Source organism: Astyanax mexicanus, chromosome 1 (assembly GCF_023375975.1).
Source record: "Astyanax mexicanus isolate ESR-SI-001 chromosome 1, AstMex3_surface, whole genome shotgun sequence".
In the NCBI taxonomy this organism is placed as follows: Eukaryota; Metazoa; Chordata; class Actinopteri; order Characiformes; family Acestrorhamphidae; genus Astyanax; species Astyanax mexicanus.
In genome coordinates, this window is record NC_064408.1 from 117,858,157 (window position 1) to 117,879,968 (window position 21,812).

Here is a 21,812-nt window from a genome sequence, read left to right on the forward strand (position 1 = left end):
CTTAATAGAATAAAACAACAATGTTTATTTTAGTCAAACATTTACCTATAAATAGCAAAATCAGAGAAACTGATTCAGAAACTGAAGTGATCTCTTTTTTTCCTGAGCTATTGATTAATTTGTGTGTACTCTGTGACTTTTGACTTGATAAAACACAGTGGACCAACACCAGCAGATGACATGTCTCTCCAAACCATCACTGACCATCAGTAAATTTTACATTTCATTTGTAAATCAAGGGATCAGAGTCTGGAGGAAGAGTGGAGAGACACAGTCCAAGCTGCTCGAGGTCTAGTGTGAAGTTTCTACAATCAGTGATGGTTTGGAGAGACATGTCATCTGCTGGTGTTGATCCACTGTGTTTTATTATCAAGTCTAAAGTCAGTACAGTTTTGTTTTCCCACAAAATCTTACAGCACTTCATGCTTCCCTCTGCTGACTACTCACTTTTATGGAGATGCAGATTTCATTTTCCAGCAGGACTTGGCACACTGCTCACACTGCCAAAAGTACCAATTGGTTTTATATAATATTCTAATTTTCTGAGACACTGATTTTTAGGTTTTCATTGGTTTTAAGCCATAATCATCGAGAATAAAAGAAATAAACACGTAAAATATATAACTCTGTGTGCTGTGTGTTTAATACATCTATATAATATATGAGTTTCACATTTAGAACTGAATTACTGAAATAAAGTAACTTTTCAAAGATATTCAAATTTCAAATATTTTACACTCTACATTTAAAGGTTTGGGTTTTGTGAGTGTGTGTATCTGCGTACATGTCCTGCTGCTAATCTGTTAAGCTGGGTGTGAGTATGTGATTGGCCCCTTGCGTTCCCCCTGTGCTGCAGTATCATCCTGCCCCCCATCCTAATCCCCTCAGTGTCATTAACCAAGCCTCCAATCTGCTGAAATACATACACACCGATATAAACCATGGGGGGACTAAAGCTGCCACGTGCTCAGTGTGTGTGTGTGTGTGTGTGTGTGTGTGTGTGTGTGTCTCACACACACAAATTCACGTTTAAAAACATGCATAGCCAGACTGGCCAATACTGATGCTACTTTCATTGCTTTTCTGAGCCCATCACTGGCTTTATCAGTGCATTCATAAAAACAAGTTTATTGAGATGAGAGAGTATAAAAAAAAAAAAAAAAAAAAAAAAATTACCAAAAATCATCAGTGTGCCTTATGATCCGGTGCGTCTTATGTATGAATTCTATCAGTCAGGTATTAAGGAGCATTAAAGCCACTCTGGGCTTAGTACAGCGCTATACAGGAGTTTCAGTGAAGTTTCTCCAGCACCAAGGCTGGAGCAGTATTAGCATTAGCCGCTAACCGCTATTTCACCGTTCAAAGATGAGTATTATCGGTCTGTAGCCTGCTCCTAACCCCGGCTAGCACTGCTGGAGCAGCATTAGCATTACTTGGTAACCGCGCTAGCTCTTTAGTCGAGCAGAGGGAAGTATATTGGACTGTAGTCTGTGTGTTTACCGTGTTAAAAAAAGCTATGTGTGACGAACCACTATCTAATATTAACCTGGTTTACTGGAACACTCAGGGTTCCTCAGTGTAGTGCTGTTGGGTGGCTCTAGCCGCATTAGCTAGTGGTTAGCCACTAATGCTAATGCTCTAGCCTTAGAAATTGGAGAAATTTGAGAATCTAAGCTTATTGTAATGAAACAAAAGTGCTTTACTTAATCAAATAAACAGTTTTCTGTGTAGATTATCATCCAGGGCTCATTTGACTTTAAAAGAAAGTCTTTTTTATTATAGCTTTGTTGTAACTTAATTAACTACACAGCTACACAGTTAGCAATTACTCATTCTCACCAGAGAGGGCCCTAAATCTCAAAACTTACAGACATCAAAATAAAAAGCAAAAATCACCCATAAAGTCATTGCTGGTGATGCACTGCTTTTTCGTAGTTGGAACAGGATGAGAATTTCAGTAACTTCGCAGGTGAATTTAAAGCTGCAGCTACTTTTTAAACTACAGACCTAAGGTATGACTCTTTTCTCAAGTATGGAGGCACTCAAGTAGGCACGTAGTTTCATAATAAATGGCACAGGGTCTCCAGGTTCTATATATGGTGTACAGAATTTAAACCCTAAAGGACCAGCCAAAGGACTCCTCAGATGCATAAAGATTTTGACAGTTTTATGAAAGTGTAGCCTTTATAGCATTTATATTAGATTTGCGGGGTGACTGCAGTACATAAATGGAGTAGCTACTCCCATCTCAAGTGTTTAAGCTGACATTGCTTAACCTGTGCAAATCAGATATATTATTTAGAGTAAAATTACGTTAGTCCACCTCCCCTTGTGAAACTAATCCTGTCCAAATAGGGTTTATTATGTAACAGCAAGTGTCAAAACCAGTGAAATTAGTACATAATAGATGCCTTCAAATAAGCTAATTGATGATACGCTGGATGCTACAAAGATAAACCAACATGTCTAGTGTGTTCCAGAAATTTTACGGATAAGATCAGACACCAAAGCTGTGGATTATGTTCTTCTAGCCAACTGTACAGTACATATAGTAATGACACACAGTGGATTCGGCTGTGGAGGCGTTAGCTTACAGCTGCTGTATATTGTGAAGATGTCAGAGTGTGGTACAGCTATATTCCTGCCATATTGCCCACCCTCACACACACGGCTCTGTTCCACACATCCACGCTGTTACAAAAGCCACAGTAGACGCAGCCGTAGGAAGACCATAGGCACGGGTACACCCACACTGCTGGAGACCTGAGCGAACACACTGCAGAGGAAAGCCCAGCATCAGCATCACCTACAACTCAACCAAGCTCAGCCTACAGAACCAGATTCACACCCACAAGCCAGCAGCTCACACTGCAGCACCTGCACACAACGGCATTTAACAAAGCAGCTTTCTGACTGTACATCACCCCCAGCTCATGTTACACCATTACTATAGCCAAACCTCACAATTAAACCACTACTTCAAAGTCAAAGTCAAAAAGTCAAAGTGGTTTTTATTGTCATTTCAGCTATATACAGAGTACACAGTGAAACGAAACAACGTTCCTCCAGGGACCATGGTGCACATAAACACAGTGTAGACAGAACAATAAGTGCAACAGTACAAAAGTGCAGACAGACAATACAACACCATACAGACAAAGAATAATAAATAACAAGACAGTGTGCAAATTTTGCAGTGTGCAAAAAAGACCAGTGAGGTAGTAATTACCTCTATTACACAGTGTGCAATAGAGTCCAGTGAGGTAGTAGGGTTTTTGGTGCTTCCATTTTCTGGGGTAAGTGGGGTAAGAGTGTGTGTGCATGTACAGAAAAACCATCAGTTCAGTCTCTGCAGTTGAGGAGTCTGATGGCTTGGGGGTAGAAGCTGTTGCAGAATCTGGTCGTGCTGGACCGGATGCTGCGGTACCTTCTTCCCGAAGGCAGGAGGGAGAACAGTTCGTGTGAGGGATGGGTGGGGTCATTCACAATGCTGGTTGCTTTGCGGATGCTGCGGGTGGTGTAAATGTCCGTGATGGAGGGGAGAGAGACGCCGATGATCCTCTCAGCTGTCCTCACAATACGCTGGAGGGTCTTGCGGTCAGAGACGGTGCAGGTCCCAAACCAGGCAGTGATGCAGCTGCTCAGGATGCTCTCAATGGTCCCTCTATAGAAGAGTGTGAGGATGGGTGGAGGGAGACGGGCCTTTCTCAGCTTCCGGAAGAAGTAGAGACGCTGCTGGGCTTTCTTGGCTGTAGAGCTGGTGTTCAGGGTCCAGGTGAGGTTATCTGCTAAGTGGACACCAAGGAACTTGGTGCTCTTAACAATCTCCACAGAGGACCCGTCAATGTTGAGTGGAGAGTGGGTGTGTTGTGCTCTCCTGAAGTCAACAACCATTTCCTTTGTCTTGTCCACATTCAGGTGAAGGTTGTTGACTGTACACCAGTCTGTCAGCCGCTGCACCTCCTCTCTGTATGCTGACTCGTCGCCTTTGGTGATGAGACCCAGCACGGTTGTATCATCGGCGAACTTGATAAAGCTGTTAGAACTGTGTTTTGCAGCACAGTCATGAGTCAGCAGGGTGAACAGCAGAGGACTCAGGACACTGCCCTGGGGGGCCCCAGTGTTCAGTGTGATGGAGCTGGAGGTGCTGCCCCCGAACCGGACTGACTGGGGTCTCCCCGTCAGAAAGTCCAGGATCCAGTTGCAGGACGAGCGGACGAGTTGAGGACGAGCGAGCTTAGCTTCCTGATGAGGTTCTGTGGGATGATGGTGTTGAATGCTGAACTGAAGTCTATGAACAGCATTCTGACGTAAGTGTCCTTCTCCAGGTGGGTGAGGGAGAGATGAAGAGTAGTGGTGATGGCATCGTCCGTGGAGCGATTGGGACGATACGCAAACTGCAGGGGGTCCAGTGAAGAGGGCGGTTGTGTCTTGATGTTCCTCATGACTAGCCTTTCGAAGCACTTCATGATGATGGGTGTAAGTGCAACGGGACGGTAGTCATTGAGGCAGGACACTGTTGACTTCTTCGGCACGGGAACGATGGTGGTGGACTTGAGGCACGTTGGGACAGTGGCGCTGCACAGGGAGATGTTGAAGATGTCCGTGAGAACATCTGTCAGCTGGTCTGCGCACTCCCTGAGCACTCTGCCGGGGATGTTGTCTGGTCCTGCAGCTTTCCGTGGGTTGACTCTGCGCAGAGTGTTCCTCACGTCCACTGCAGTCAGGCACAACACCTGCTCGTCCGGCGAGAATATCACTAATGTGCTGCAGAATTATTATATATGTATTTTTTTTAACAATACGTTTATTGGGGTTTTATATGGAAGCCCATTCCGGCCACCTAAAAAAATAAAAATAATCCAGCACATTTTTCAGTATTATTAATAAGTAAACTGCTATCTCAATATTTTGAGATACTATCGCATTATTTTGAGATAGTATCTCAATATTTTAAGATACTATCTCAATATTTTGAGATCCTCTCTCAATATTTTGAGATACTATCTCATTATTTTGAGATACTATCTCAATATTTTGAGATCCTCTCTCAATATTTTGTGATACTATCTCAATATTTTGAGATCCTCTCTCAATATTTTAAGATACTATCTCAATATTTTGAGATCCTCTCTCAATATTTTGAGATCCTCTCTCAATATTTTGAGATCCTCTCTCAATATTTTGAGATCCTCTCTCAATATTTTGAGATCCTCTCTCAATATTTTGAGATCCTCTCTCAATATTTTGAGATACTATCTCATTATTTTGAGATACTATCTCAATATTTTGAGATCCTTTCTCAATATTTTGAGATAGTATCTCATTATTTTGAGATACTATCTCAATATTTTGAGATACTATCTCATTATTTTGAGATACTATCTCATTATTTTGAGATACTATCTCATTATTTTGAGATACTATCTCAATATTTTGAGATACTCTCTCATTATTTTGAGATACTATCTCAATATTTTGAGATACTATCTCAATATTTTGAGATACTCTCTCATTATTTTGAGATACTATCTCAATATTTTGAGATACTATCTCAATATTTTGAGATCCTCTCTCAATATTTTGAGATCCTCTCTCATTATTTTGAGATCCTCTCTCATTATTTTGAGATACTATCTCAATATTTTGAGATACTATCTCAATATTTTGAGATACTCTCTCATTATTTTGAGATACTATCTCAATATTTTGAGATACTATCTCAATATTTTGAGATACTCTCTCATTATTTTGAGATACTATCTCAATATTTTGAGATCCTCTCTCAATATTTTGAGATACTATCTCAATATTTTGAGATACTTTGAGGAGGCTGAATCTACACAATCCAGAGCAAGATGAGTTTGCCAACCTCTACCATGGCAAGCAATGATAAGTCATACTCTGAAAGTAAATCAGCTAATAAATACGTTTGGAGTATTTTTATTGTTTGCACATTATAAGCCCATCCCTAGGTGTGAAGCTCACTCGGGTTGCCAAGTTGAGGAGGCTGAATCTACACAATCCAGTGAAATCTGGAAATCTAAGCTTACTGTAAATACACAGAATTTTTTTTTTAAGAATTACAGTTTTGTATACTTAGATTAGCTTTTTAGGTCTGCAGTGAGACCTGCTGAATTAGAAGGAAAACATGGCGACACCCCTGTTCCTTACTAGTGTCACATAATGCGCCTTATATTCCAGTGCACCTTATGTATGAAAATAGACCAGAAAATAGGCATTAATTGATAGTTTGCTTTATAATCCGGTGCGAAAAATATAGTTCATATTATATTCCACAACATTTTATCCAACATGCTGTCCATTCACTGGAACATTGTGATAAGCCTTTCCCCCATTTACAGCTAATAACTCATAGACAGCCCTCTTTACAGCGATATACACACTCGAGTGACTGTAGAAACAGCTGTAGACTGGATAGACCCAGACTGGGGGAGGGTGGGGAAAAACACAGAGAGCTGAAGGGTTCACTGGGTTCATCAATGGACTAATAGCCAATAAACTGAACCCTAGCCCCAGAAGACAGCTGCTGATGTAGCAACACCTGCAGCCGCAGCCTGTTCTCCACCAGCTCAAGTGCAGCCCTGCTGAGCTGCCAGTCAATTACATGTTAGGACACTTCACGTCAGGGTGCATCACGCTACGAGTCAACAGTGCGGGGGATCTCAAACATCACGCTGTACGAGCACGCTGCTTTAACTTCAGCATGGGAAGAAAAATGTACCTTAAATACATTATAAAATACAATAGACACTAATGCAGTGCCTCTTAAACTGGGGCCAATATATACATTTAATATATCTCTATATAAAATTGCTGGTTTTGTTAATTTAGCAACCACTAAGCAATACCCAAGCAGCCACTTAGCAACCATTTAGAAACAACATAGCAACCAACACAGATACCATATTAACACCTTAGCAACCACCTAGCAACCGCTTAACAACACCATAGCAACCAACAAAGAATCAGCACTGCAATCACGCTTGCAGTTTCTGCACGACCTGTAATCTTGCTCAGACCTCATTTTTATAAAAATAATTCAAATAAAAGTTTTAAAATACACAATAAGAAAAAATTATCTGATTCAATTGTAAATTTGGTCTGGACTATAAGTTAAGAAAATGCTGTAATAATTTTCTCAATTATGTAATACATAATTAAGGCTGTTAATTTAAAGACACTTTTAAATAATGCAACATCTTAACATATTGGGATATTGTATTTTTAGGAAAAAAAAAAAAGTAAAGCCCCAAAAAGTAATAATTGCATAAATAACAAAAATCATGTACTAACCCTTAAATATGTAATAAAATCCAATAATCTAATTAAGAAAATATATAAAGTGTTGCATCTGATTTTCACATATGTATCACAATACAATAACGTTGTAATTTACTACAAATAATTCACCTTAAAATGGAATAAATTCACAATATTGTTATACTGTTTTAAGGTATTTTAAGTATTGGTAAGCAAGTTTTTTTTTTTCAATATTATTCTACATCATTAGACAAATTATTATGTTACTAGGTTTATTACAGTTTTGACTGTATGAGCAAAGTGCACAGCTGTATTACATCCAGTATCTTATACATTTCTGGTAAAAATACATTAATGGTACAATACAGTTTATTCTAATATGCTCACAAACTCAAAGCAGTCAAGTGTATTATCTTTAATAACTTTACATTTAAGTGTTATTATTACATTATGCAGAATTTATTATTACAATATTAGGAGCTTCTATAGCACTACTTCTGTGAATTTTGTAAAAATGTAAAAAATAATTAGAAAAGTGCAAAAAACTTTTTTTGCTTTTGTGTTGCCTTATTTGTCAATATTGTGTTGATGAATAAACCTACTAGTTTAGCATTATCTATTGTATTGTCTATACTGTATAAATATATATACTTTTTTATAATGTGAAACCATAACATAGATAGATAGATAGATAGATAGATAGATAGATAGATAGATAGATACTTTATTGATCCCCGAGGGGAAATTCTTGACTACACTCTCCTCCTCCGCTCTGTCTCTCTCTACAGACATACTTACATATTGGGATATTGTAAGGAAATAAAAAAATAGTAATAAAGCCTTAAAAACTAATAATTTCCGTAAATATAAAAAAATTATAATTTTAAATTACATTTCCTACCACCTTCATACAGCCTGTACCCGTTTTACTTAGCCTTATTTATTATTAACTTTTATTTTTATTTTATTTCTTCTTAGCTCTTCATTTCTTTTTTTATACTTATTTAATAGTTTTGTACTATTGCTCTTTAACTTATTTTGAGTTTCATTTATTATTATTATTATTATTATTATTATTATTATAATTATTATTAGTTCATTTATTTATTTGTATTTTTTTATTGTATTATGTAAAAGTTAGTTTTAGCTTAATTTTAACATTTTTTGTCTTTTGATCTTAATTTCTTATCAATTAATTATTATTATTATTTTTATTATTAATATTATTATATTTCATATTTTATTTATTGTTATTTTAAAATGATAAAATATAGTTTATTAATTATAGTTTAACAGTTTAGGGTTTTTTTTGTCATGTCAATCCCTGTTTTTTTGTAAATGCTACACTGAAAATGAGGGTTGCCCTTAATGTCGTCGTTGTCGGCATTCCTTCCGTCTCGTGAGCCGATGGTGCAACTCCTGGGACTAACTGCACTTCCGAGAATGGCTGTTTAGTCCAATTCGTGAATGAGTCAAAATAAAGGTTGACTGATTGATTTCCGAGTGTTATTACATTATGCAGAAAATGCTGTGACAATATTAGGAACTACTATAGCACTACTTTTGTGACATTTAAAAACCTTGCTTTGCTTTGTAAAAATGTAAAAAAAAAAAAATGTAAGTGCAGACAACATAGTTTTTGTTTTGCTTTATTTGTCAGTGTTGTGTATCTACCAGTTTATATGTATCTACCAGTTTATGCTGTCTATATTTTTATGGACAGGAATGTTTGAAAATATATCTTCCAATTATCTTGTATATTCCAAGAATTACAGCTTTAAAATGCAGACTGATGCAAATAAAATAATGAAAAGTGAAATTGAGTTAAGAGTTGTATCCCTGTGAGCCGTGGTGTGCGGGCTGTGAGGTGTGCGGAGTGTGGAGAGGAATCCTAACACAGTGATGGAGGTAATCACCAGTCTGTACCTCCATGCTGAGCTCTGGCAAAGGGCAAAGGCCTGGAAGGTGACCAGAAGTCTGCAGTATCAGACACATGCCCACCGGGACGAGGAGGTTTTACTAATTAAGGGAAAATGAAGAGCAAGTAAACTCCATACTAGAGGCAAATCAGTGTGTGTGTGTGTGTGTGAGTGTGTGGTGAATAGTGAAGAGCAGAGAGCTCTACACGGCTGTATCTGATCCACTGAGAGAGGAGGAACAGAGGAATTACCTGCAGAGCCTCGAGGAAGCGGAAGGAGCCCAGGCGGCGTCCTCTAGGCACCAGACAGAAAGTGGAGTTGTGCAGCATTTCTTTATAGTCATATCTTCAGGGAGAGAAAAAGAAAGAAAGAGAAAATAAATGAGTGAATAAAAGAATCTCATCTTCTAAAAAGGAGTAAATTACAGCTGTTTTAGCTAGTTTTTCTGAGCTGGATTTCTCACAGAAAGTTGATGACAGGCCGAGTAAGTCTGTAGGTTATTCTGTACCTGTGTTATAAACAGGTTATATAGAATAATGACCAAGCTGCTTTTAGCCATGCTGCGCTGACTTTGCTGATGCAGCATTGTCAAGTAGCATCACAGCGCACTGGGAGGAAAGCGCAGCGACTCGGTTCTGATACATCAGCTCACAGACGCAGCCTTGTGCTGATCACCATCACCCTAGGAGTAATGAGGGGAAAGAGTGCATCTACCCACCCAGAGAGAGAGAGCAAGGCCAATTGTGCTCTCTCTGGGATCTGACAGCTAAGGGCAAGCTGCATAACCGGGATTCAAACCAGTGATCTACCGATCATAGTGCCAGTGCTTTAGATTGCTGGACCACTCTTTGCCCTTATTGTGCACTTTTGCAATAGCAATTACTAACAAACAGTGAACAGTTATATGTGTATTTTAGACAGTCATGCTTTAATAACCAATCAGTGTTTTAATAACTGTGACTTCATACACACAGTGTGAACTGCAGTAAGTGAAAAATATATAAAAGTTAATATTTTTTTTTATTTTCCGATTTTGATTTTTAATTGAATTTCAAATGAATGAATGATACACGGATTATTGTCCATATTGATGTATTGTCCCAGAAATGATTGCGATATATGATATTATTGTCATTTTAACACCATTAATTGCCACTGATATAATTATAATAGCATAGCATGTTTATATAAATCATACAATTGGGAAATATATACTTTATTCTTCACCTACTGCAGTCAATTCACACTGTTTTTGGTTTTATATTCAAAAATGAAAAAAATATTATTTTTTTCTTCAATTGAATATCAAAGGAACGAAGGATACATGGATTGAAAAATATCACAAAATGATAAGAAAATGGCAATTATACACAGGAAAAGCCACACAAGAAGAGTGAGAGACCGAATGTAACCAAGTTAAATAGAGATGAAAGGCACTAAACAACATTAATAGCCTGTAGAATACATGTTAAAATGCACAAATGCAGAAACAACAGAGTGCTAAAGCCATTAAACTGAAGCCCGCAGACCCCCGTCTCCGTCTAACAGAGGGTAACAACCATACGAGAACAGAAACACGGGGAAAATCTCTTTCTTCTGAACCCCAGGGCACACAGAGCCGTGACCCCGCTGACCCGGCCCCATTCCCCCTGCAGGCAAGGGGGGAGGAAGAGGAGACTCCGGCAAGGAGCGAAGTTTCACTCAGCACTCGGATTAAGAGGCTGTTTGGAATTCCTAATTTAACATTCCTTCTCTTTTTCAGTGCCGGGACCTGTGTGCTTCAGACTGCTGCTGCCCCTCCCTCTCCCCCCACACAGCCTTAAAGGAGCAGCTCCACCACATACTGGTTTCAGTAATTCAGTCACAAATGTGAAACTCATATATTATATAGGTGTATTACACACAGAGTGATCTATTTTAATTTTTTATTTCTTTTATTGTTGATGATTATGACTTACAGCCAATGAAAACCCAAATAACATTATATAAGACCAATTGGTACTTTTTTTTGGCAGTGTTGGCAGTGCCTGCTAGAAAATGAAATCCACAAGTTAGTGGAAATTGACATCTGTAGCCATTTCACACAAACCAAACAATGGATAGAGTTTTCTGTCCCACCCACTCCTCCCCAGATGAGAAGCTCACATAGGTTGCCAGATTGACACACAATGGCAATATATAGGGAGATATATAGGAAGCGAGAGAGTGAGATAGAGAGAACGATAGATTGAGTGAGAGAAAGAGAGAGGAGAGAGATACAGAGAGAGCGAGAGTTAGAGAGAGAGAAAATGCAAGCTATATAGAGAGAGTTAGAGAAAGATAAAAAAAGAGTAATAGAGTAAGTGCGATAGCGAGCACAAGAGAGAGAGAGAGAAGGAGAGATATAGAGAGAGATACACAGACAGAACAATAGATTAAGAGCAATTTTCAAAATGTGGTAATCAACGTTGTACATATTTACACACAAAAAAAATCTTAGAATATTAATGAAAAGTTATTTTATTTCAGTAATTCAGCTGAAAATGTGAGACTCATATATTATATAGATGTATTATTTTAAGTATTTTAAGCATTTATTTATTTTATTAATAATTATTATGGCTTATGGCTGATACTTTTTTCAGCAGTGTGGGCAGTGTACCAAGTCCTGCTGGAAAATGAAATGCACATCTCCATAAAAATGTATCTCTCCAAACCATGACCACCACTAGTGTAGTAGAGATGGGAATTTTGGACATTAAAATATATATATTCACTGATCAGCTACAGAGTATGACTCAACGTTGCTTGCCATTGTGTTTCAATCTGGCAACCCATGTGAGCTTCGCATCTGGGGAGGAGTGGGTGGCAGAAACTCAATATCCATTGTTTGGAAACTGGACTCCTGTAGCCAATTCACATACTAATTCACATATTCACGTTTATTACTGATTGTTCCTTTCATTTAATATTTTTTATTTAGTTTTTTCCAGCTCTGATAAAAGCATTCTGATAGAACTTATGGCAGCTTCTACTTTTAAAGATGTACAATCTCGATTATCCCATTTTTGTAAAATCATTTAATAACAGTAATTAATCAAATTAATTCGATTAATTCAATACATTTCCCAGCACTGTGTATAATTATCAATATTTTTATTAAAACATGGGCTCTCTAACTTTCCTAATACATGCTATCTGATTTGGCGTACTAAAGCTACTGCTTCATTGATCCATGTGGTGGCGCTAATCATATGAATAGGGTAAACCCTGAGATAAATGGGGAAATCTGGAATAATACCAAGCTATAATCAAGAGTATTCTGCTGGTCCTGTAGGACTTGACTTGTTTCTTTATTTTTTTGGTTGTTTCACTATAAATTGAGAGAATACTGTTGTGTAAATGTCCGTCACGCTGCTGTGCTCTCCTTCAGACGCTCTGAGGGCTGGAGAGCTCTCGCTGTTCTGCTGGAGTTTGGCAGAGCAAGTGCAGGTCAAGTCCTGTTGTTCTATAATGTTTCAGAGTAAGGCTAATGTATCACAGCTCGCCGCCTCCGCAAGAACACACACACACACACACACACACACACACATACACAATGGGGGTAATGTGTACGGCTGATGTTTCCACCAATAATACACTGTATGAGAGCAAAAGCGAGAGAATGAAAAGATGGCAGAAAACACCAACTATTCATCTGGTACTCCAGCAGGGTTATCTGAAGCCACACCACCCAACTCAGAAAGAGAGAGAGCAGGAGAGAGTGACAGAGATACAAAGAGAGAGAGAGAGAGTGAGAGAGAGAGAGCGAGAGAGGGAGAAAGTGAGAAATATAGTTAGTGTGAGAGAGAGAAAGAGAGCGGGAGAGAGATAGGGAGAGAAACAGTGAGAAATATAGGTAGTGTGATGGTGTGAGAGAGAAAGAGAGAGAGAGAGAGAGAGAGAGAGATAGGGAGTGAAAGAGAGAAAGAGCGAGAAATATAGGTAGTGTGAGAGAGAGAAAGAGAGCGAGAGAGAGGGAGAGAGATAGGGAGAGAAAGAGTGAGAAATATAGGTAGTGTGAGAGAGAGAGAAATATAGGGAGCAAGAGAGAGACAGAAAGAGAGAAAGTGAAAGATAGAAAAATAGATTAAGTGAGAGCAAGAAAGAGGAGGGAGAGAGAGAGAGCGCGAGAGAGACAGAAAAAAAGAGAACAATTGATTAAGAGAAGGAGTGAGAGTTACAGGGAGCAAGCGTGAGAGAGAGAGAGAGAGAGAGAGATAGAGAAATATAGGGAGCTAGAGAGAGTTGGATAAAAAAAAAGATTGAGTAAGAGAGCAAGAGAGAGGGGAGCGATAGAGAGAGAGTGCGAGCGAGAGGGAGAAAGTGCCAGTTATAGAGAGAGAGAGAGACAGAGAAAAAGTGAATAGAGAGAAAGAGGGAAAAAAGTGATAGAGCAAGAACGATAGAGAAAATGAGAGAGAGAGCTAAAAGATAAACACACACAGAGAGGGAACGATAGATTGAGTGAGAGCAAAAGAGAGAAGGAGAGACATACAGAGAGAGCGAGAGAAAGTTAGAGAGCAAGAAAGAGAGAGAGATCAAGGGTGAGAAAGAGAAAAAAGTACTAGAGGAAGAGCGATAGAAAGAGCAAAAAAGAGCGAAAGAGAGAGTGTGAGAGAGGGTATGAGTGAGAGCCCACGAGAGAAGGTGTGAGAAATAGAGAGAGGCAGAGAAAGAGTAAGAGAGAGTGAGCAATAGAGAGAGAGAGAGAGAGAGAGAGAGAGAGAGACGGGTGCAGCAGCTGCTGAAACACCAGCACATCCAGCACCTGTCCAATTAAAACTATACACCTGAAATCCAGCTGGACAGACAGAGGGAAGACTGAAGGATGGGGGTCTGAAAAAGCGAGTGGAGGGAAATTTCTAATGTAAAATATTCCGAAGTGATTCGGACTGTGTTAGACTGAGCAGAAACAGTAAGTGCTGCAACGCATTTACAATGGCTTCTACTATAGCAATCTGGCAACCCTACTCTTAGAGCAAGTTCACGTTAATATTTCCACTCTATTTTTATGTATTAAATTAGGGCTGCAACAACTAATAAATAATGATTATTAGAATAGTTGGCAACTATGGTCTACGTTAGTATACACATAAATAATGTTGCTACCCCCTAATGTGTGGCAGTAAAGCACCATTAGCCTGGATGCATGATGGAACCATGGATAAAGGAGATTCAAGGTAAGTTAAAAGTAAATTAGCATTAGCATTCCCTCCCAGAGTTTTTCCTTCCACCTTAAATTCCACCTTAAATGTGGACTCTTGACCAGTTTGTTCCAGCTTGTTTTAGTCAAGCTAACGTTATAATATATACTTTTCACTTTTCTGTTCCACCTTAAAAGCAGCGGCAGATGCTTTCATAGTAAAATCAATCCAAACATTTTTTTTATTTATAAATTTAAAACCTTTTTTAAGGTCTTTTCAAAGTAAATAAAAACAAGTGATTTACCTTCTCTAACTCAGCAACCTTGCTATATAAGACTTATATAGGCTAAAATATGAAAATACATCAACAGGCTCTAAAAAAAGGAAATTATGGCCAGACGTCGAGGCCAAAATTGGTCAAAATATGAATCTCTAGCATAGCTAAATATACAGCATTACACATGATGTAAATGTCACAGTGTCGTGGTTAAGCTCAGGGTCACAGTATTGACCCATAGCTTTGTCACATGCAACAAAGCCAGTAATAAACAGATACATATAGAGACTGCCCTAACTGCCCGGGAGTGTGTGCAATGCATCTGTGTGTGTGTATATGTGTCGGTGTGTGTTTGAGTGTATTTGTCTGTGTGTGCGTGTATTTGTGTGCGTATTTGCATGTCTAAGTGTATGTGTGCGTATTTGCGCATATTTGTGAGTATTTGTGTTTATGTATGTGTGTGTATTTGCGTATATTTCTAAGTATGTGTGTGCGTGTATTTGTGTGCGTATTCGCATGTCTAAGTGTATGTGTGTGTATTTGTGTGTATGTGTATTTGTGTGTATGTGTATTTGTGTATGTTTGTGAGCATTTGTGTGTATATATATTTGTATTTGCGTACATTTGTGAGCATTCGTGTGTATGTGTCTGTGTATTTGCTTATATTTGTGAGTATGTGTGTGCACTCGTATTTGTATTTGTATATTTGCGTGTCTAAGTGTATGGGTGTGTATTTGTGTGTATGTGTATTTGCGTACATTTGAGTGTGTGTGTGTGTGTGTGTGTGTGTGTGTGTGTGTGTATTTGCGTATATTTGTAAATATTTGTTTGTGAGTCTATGTGTATGTGTGTGTATATTTGTGTGCGTATTTGCGTGTCTAAGTGTATGGGTGTGTATTTGCGTGTATTTGTGAGTATTTGTTTGTGTGTGTATGTGTATATTTGTGAGTATTTGTTTGTGTTCCTGTATTTGTGTATATGTGTCAGGGTTCATACACTTTTCAACCAATAAGTTTTCAGAACTTTTTCATGCCTTATATGTTCTTGAAAACATCAGTATTGACATTGCAAGAAACAAAAATCAAAAAATGTCATGTCAAAATTGTTATAGTATGCCTATATTATCTCACTTAAAATGAATTACTAGTATTTATAGTAGTGCTGGACGATATGGCCAAAATTTATATCACGATATATTCCATAATTTCGGTCGATACGATATAATTTCGATATCGACATAAATATTTTGAAGGCCTAAGAAAAACTTAAGTCTTTAAAGCCTCCTTTCACAAAAACTATATAATACTTTAGAAATAAAAAATGGTCAAAATAAACCAATGATCACTTTTAATCACTTATAGCAAAATAAAAACATGACATCTCTGTCAAACACAAGCCTATAACCTATATACAGTACAAGCCAAAGGTTTGGACACACCTTCTTATTCAATGCGTCATGAAATGAAAGAGTCATTAAAATAAAGAAAACGCATTGAATAAGAAGGTATGTCCAAACTTTTGGCCTGTACTGTACATATTACCAATATAAATAACTTTACATTTACAACAGAGGCAAAGCTTCTTATTCTTCCTTAAACAAATTTAACAGATCAAAACAAAAGTGCTTCAACCAGGATAAGGAAAAAAAGCCTTTATATACATAAAAGGAACATGATATCACAGTCAAATAAGCAAACCTGTAGGCTTTTATAACTATAAATAACTTAGATATAACATAAACTACAAAAGTGTTTCAGCCAGAATAAAGAAATTTAGGAGATTCTAAAAGGAGATTTTATATGCTGACCGGAGCGCGGCCGAGTTTCAGCGCGAGAGATTTTCAGCGCGAGAGATTTTAGATGCTGACCGGAGCGCGGCAGAGCTTCAGCGCGAGAGATTTCAGCGCGAGAGGTTTTAGATGCTGACTGGAGCGCGGCCGAGTTTCAGCGCGAGAGATTTTCAGCGCGAGAGATTTTAGATGCTGACCGGAGCGCGGCCGAGTTTCAGCGTGAGAGATTTCAGTGCAAGTTTCAGCGCGAGAGGTTTTAGATGCTGACCGGAGCGCGGCCGAGTTTCAGCGCGAGAGATTTTAGATGCTGACCGGACCGCGGCCGAGCTTCAGCGCGAGAGATTTCAGCGCGAGTTTCAGCGCGAGAGGTTTTAGATGCTGACCGGAGCGCGGCCGAGTTTCAGCGCGAGAGATTTTAGATGCTGACCGGAGCGCGGCCGAGTTTCAGCGCGAGAGATTTTAGATGCTGACCGGAGCGCTGACCGGAGCGCGGCCGAGTTTCAGCGCGAGAGATTTTAGATGCTGACCGGAGCGCGGCCGAGCTTCAGCGCGAGAGATTTCAGCGCGAGTTTCAGCGCGAGAGGTTTTAGATGCTGACCGGAGCGCGGCCGAGTTTCAGCGCGAGAGATTTCAGCGCGAGAGGTTTTAGATGCTGACAGGAGCGCGGCCGAGTTTCAGCGCGAGAGATTTTAGATGCTGACCGGACCGCGGCCGAGCTTCAGCGCGAGAGATTTCAGCGCGAGAGGTTTTAGATGCTGACCGGAGCGCTGACCGGAGCGCGGCCGAGTTTCAGCGCGAGAGATTTTAGATGCTGACCAGAGCGCGGCCGAGCTTCAGCGCGAGAGATTTTCAGCGCGAGAGATTTCAGCACGAGAGATTTTCAGCGCGAGTTTCAGCGCGAGAGATTTTAGGGGCCGAACGGAGCGCAGCTGAGCCGTGTTTCTGTAAATAATACATATCGATATGACACGAAAATGATATCACCGTTATTGAAACATTTCTTATCGCGATAAATACCGTTATCGAATTATTGTCCAGGCCTAATTTATAGTATATAGTATTTATGTTTGTGTGTTAGTGCTGGGGGGAACTTGAACTGGTAGGCGTTTTTCTCATACCACCATACCACTAGAGGGCGCTGCAGAGAGCCGTGCGGAAACAGCACCGTCAGAGAAGAGACTCAAACGCTGGTCTAACTCCTGTATGAGTGTTTTTATCCCAGTAAAATAGAGCAGTAACTACAGCCCTTTAAAATATATTAATACTGTTGCTTGAAGGATGAATGTATTTGTTAACTGGAGAAAAAAGGGAATTGTAGATGATTTAAATACTGTAATGCCTCTAATGGCTTCATAAATAACATATAATACGTGGATATTAAACTGTATCTAAGTTGTGCAATAGAGCTTTTAAGAAATATCTCTTTGAGTACTTAAACATTGAGCATTTTAGGTTTGTTTATAGTTTTTATGGAACTATGTATTAAAATATTTAATTTTGTAAAGGAAGTTGTGTTAAATTCGTTAGCGTATCTATTTTTAAGGTCCACTGTTAACATTCTTTAGGTATTTTTTTGATAATAAAGTCTGACTTCATATAGTCTTCATAAAGTCTTCATATATTGATAATTTTTTTGACACAGTAAATCCAATACTAATCAAAGCAGGCACGTGCCTACTTTGTATCGTACGTGATATCGCCAAAAAATTTTAATATTGTGAACGATATTATACCCTGAAATATCGTGCCATATCACTTTACAATAATTATCACATCAGGGTACTACTTTTTTGCCCTTTTTAGCAAAAGAAAAATTCAAACTGTTTTCATTTCTCATAATATATCTACTAGAGACAGAATAAATCTGTCCAGTGTCATTTATTTTACTTTAATCCTGAATATAAGGAGATATTTGGAGTGCATTATTATTAGTATCATGACATTCTGAATCATTGACTTCTGTTACAAATCTGATAAAATATATTTTTTTAATATCTCAGTTAGCCATATCATATTGCATGCCATAAAATTCTATATAATTTTTCTAATTCAGTGTTTTGTCATATCGTTATAGTGAAAATACCATGAAATATCGTGATATTATTTTAGAGCCATATCACCCACCCCTAAATCAAAGCCTTAATTTAAAGCCTTGGTGTTTTATATTATATGTACTCCTAACCGTACAGTAACTTACAAACATATGTTAAAGCTCAGTCATGCAAAAAATAATAATAAAAAAATAAAAGATATTGTGATATACCGTGAAACCATGAGAATTTTGAAAAATACCGTGATATGCATTTCGGACATACTGCCCAGCACTATTTTGAGGGGGATTTAGTGATATAAAATGTGCTGCTAGTCTGAGGTATGCAGACGAGTCTTCAGCGTGCTCTCTCAGCGGTGGGCCGGTGGGTTTAAATCCTCTTACTCTGATGAGCCGGTGAATGGAGGAAGTGGTGCTGAGTAATGGGCTGATCACATGATCTGAGAAAAACGAAAATAAACCACGAAAAGGAAGCAGAAGAGCTCCAATAGCGTCTGCTTTGTTTATAGTTGGCACATTGTTACCCTCGCAACCAGCAGTCGTTGGTGGCATAGCATAAATCAGATTATCGGAAATGAAGACTCACTTGGCAACTGGTGGGCTCACCACACACACACTCAGAAAAATACACACACACACACACACCCAGGCACTACTGCCAACCTGTTTGTAATGACTGTGTAATTAGAACAAGATTAAACCCACACTTATCTCCTCAGCAGCACTAAAGACATGCACACACTCCTGAAGAAGAAGAAGACACACTCGTGATGCACTCCCGCTCACCCCACCATCATTATCCACGCTAACACACACCAACATGACTGAGACAAAGCCAGGATGGCACACATCATCTCACCACAGCCATCGCGACACATTCTAAGTGAAATTACAGGCTATGAAATTGGGGGTCAATGGGAAATTTAACACATACATGTCAGACCTGCAGTGTGGGCAGAAGCATGTGGGCCTGCTCCATTATAATCAGCCATAATGATGATTCTTCATGCTATGGGTGGATAGAGAAACCAGTTCTTACACTAGAGCCTCCCTTTAGCTCTACTGAACGAGAAACACTGTACTTATTTATGCAGTAGGCTGTTAGTTTATACAGCAAATGTGTACTGTAAACACTAGTGCATCTTAAAAAACATTAATATCATTGAAAAGTTGCTTTATTTCAGTAAATCAGTTCAAAATGTGAAACTCATGTATAATATAGATGTACTACACACAGAGAGTGATCTATTTTAAACGTTTAGTTATTTTATTGTTGATTGATGATTATGGCTTACAGCTAATGCAAATCTAAAAAAAACAGTGTCGCAGAAAATTTGATTATTGTATAAGATATGCAAGTCCTGCTGGAAAATGAAATCCACATCTCTATAAAAGTTGTCAGTAGCAGAGGGAAGCATGAAGTGATTCTGTAAGATTTTGTGGGAAAACAAAACTGCACTGACTTTAGACTTGATAATAAAACACAGTGGATCAACACCAGCAGATGACATGTCTCTCCAAACCATCACTGATTGGTGGAAACTTCACGCTAGACCTCGAGCAGTTTGGACTGTGTGTCTCTCCACTCTTCCTCCAGACTCTGCTCCCTTGATTTATAAATGAAATGTAAAATTTACTGATGATCAGTGATGGTTTGGAGAGACAAGTCATCTGCAGATTTCATTTTTCAGCAGGTCTTGGCAGAATGCCCACACTGCCAAAAGTACCAATTGGTCTTATATAATATTCTAATTTTCTGAGACACTGATTTTTGGGTTTTCATTGGCTGTAAACCATAATTATCAACAATAAAATATATAAACGCTTAAAATAGATCAATCTGTGTGTTTAATACAGATATATATAATGTATGAGTTTCACATTTTGAACTGATTTACAGAAATAAAGCAACTTTTTAATGATATTCTCATTTTTTGAGATGCGCTAGAATACAAAGAGAGAGACATATTGGAACACGTAACGTTTGTTTACTGTTATTGCAAAGAAAGGTAATATATATATATATATATATATATATATATATATATATATATATAGCACGGTTATGAAAATCTGAAGTAATCTAGAAGTGAAATGTGTAATTTTGTGGCATTATTATTTTGTATAAAATATTTAATTTTACTGTAGTAACTTTTATACATGTAGTTGTAACGTTCCTCCTCAGTTTCTTTAAAACAAATCCTTTTAAAATCACTTTGCATGCATATGTATGTTTAAATGGGTTTTTGAATGCTATTTTTTAAAAATACATTTGTTTGGTTTGTATTCTATTGAAGTGGGTCGTGACTTAATAATCATGAGAAAATGTGGGTCCCGGTCTGACACCAGTTGAGAAATGAATGAATGAATGAACGAATGGATGAATGGATGAATGGGTTATTGATCCCAGAGGGGAAATTCTAACAAAAGGATTCCTTGCTGCTCAGTATATTTATGCTAAAAATATCCTTAGGATATAAATAAAATGCAAACAACACCTTTAAATGTAAAACTGTAGAAAAATCAGTATTCTAAGATGAGTTAAATTTCTAATGCCAATTCAATGCTTTCCATGTCAAATACTGCCCTGCCATCAGTTCCAGCTCTGAAAGGATTCTTGTTCTGCAATGTTTAGCGTTTTCTCTTCTACCCGACTCAACTCACGGCCGGGTAACTAGCTGTTTGTTAAGAGTTGTGCGTTTTCAGTCAGTTGTGTTAGAGCAGGGAAACCACTAGAGCGTAACAGAGAGAGTAAAGCCCAGCAGAGCTGAGAAATAAAGAAGTGAAGAACAGCGAGAAACAGAGGAGCAGAAATGATGGCCGTGTGTATCCATGCGCTTCCCCCAGCAAGCATCAATACACTCAATAAAACTGCAGGGCTGATGCCATTTGGCATCTAGACAAAAGCAGCTTCCGACTCGGCGGCAAATGATCACAAATCTTTCTCTGTGATATAAAGCGTTCGTATTTTAGTCCGCGTCCACTTCCCTCAATTCCCCTGTATCCAATAATCCCTCTCTCTCCTCTTCTGATAGAGAACGAGGGGAAAAGGCTTTTCAGAAGCGCACGCAGCTATTCCAGTATTCCAATAAAGCTGAGTGAATAAAGGAGGACAAATCAGAACGCTCCGTCTCTGCGTGCTACAATCATACATCACCATTATACTAATTAGATTTTTGCAGAACCTATATATACAGCTCTGAAAAAAAAATGTAGAGAGCACTTCAGCTTCTGAATCAGTTTCTCTGATTTTGCTACTTGTAGGTTTATGTTTGAGTAAAATGAACATTGTTGTTTTATTCTATAAACTACAGACAACATTTCTCCC

General features: G+C 38.4%; 1 protein-coding gene across 1 annotated transcript in view; it reads right to left on the reverse strand.

Annotated features, from left to right (window-relative positions):
* The window catches only part of ext1a (exostosin glycosyltransferase 1a), a 98,139-nt gene that overhangs the window by 21,702 nt on the left and 54,625 nt on the right, over positions 1-21,812 (reverse strand). Inside the window, exon 2 of the mRNA XM_007233718.4 lies at positions 9,455-9,548. Coding sequence (XP_007233780.1) covers positions 9,455-9,548 — 94 coding nt within the window. The remainder of the gene's footprint in view (positions 1-9,454; positions 9,549-21,812) is intronic.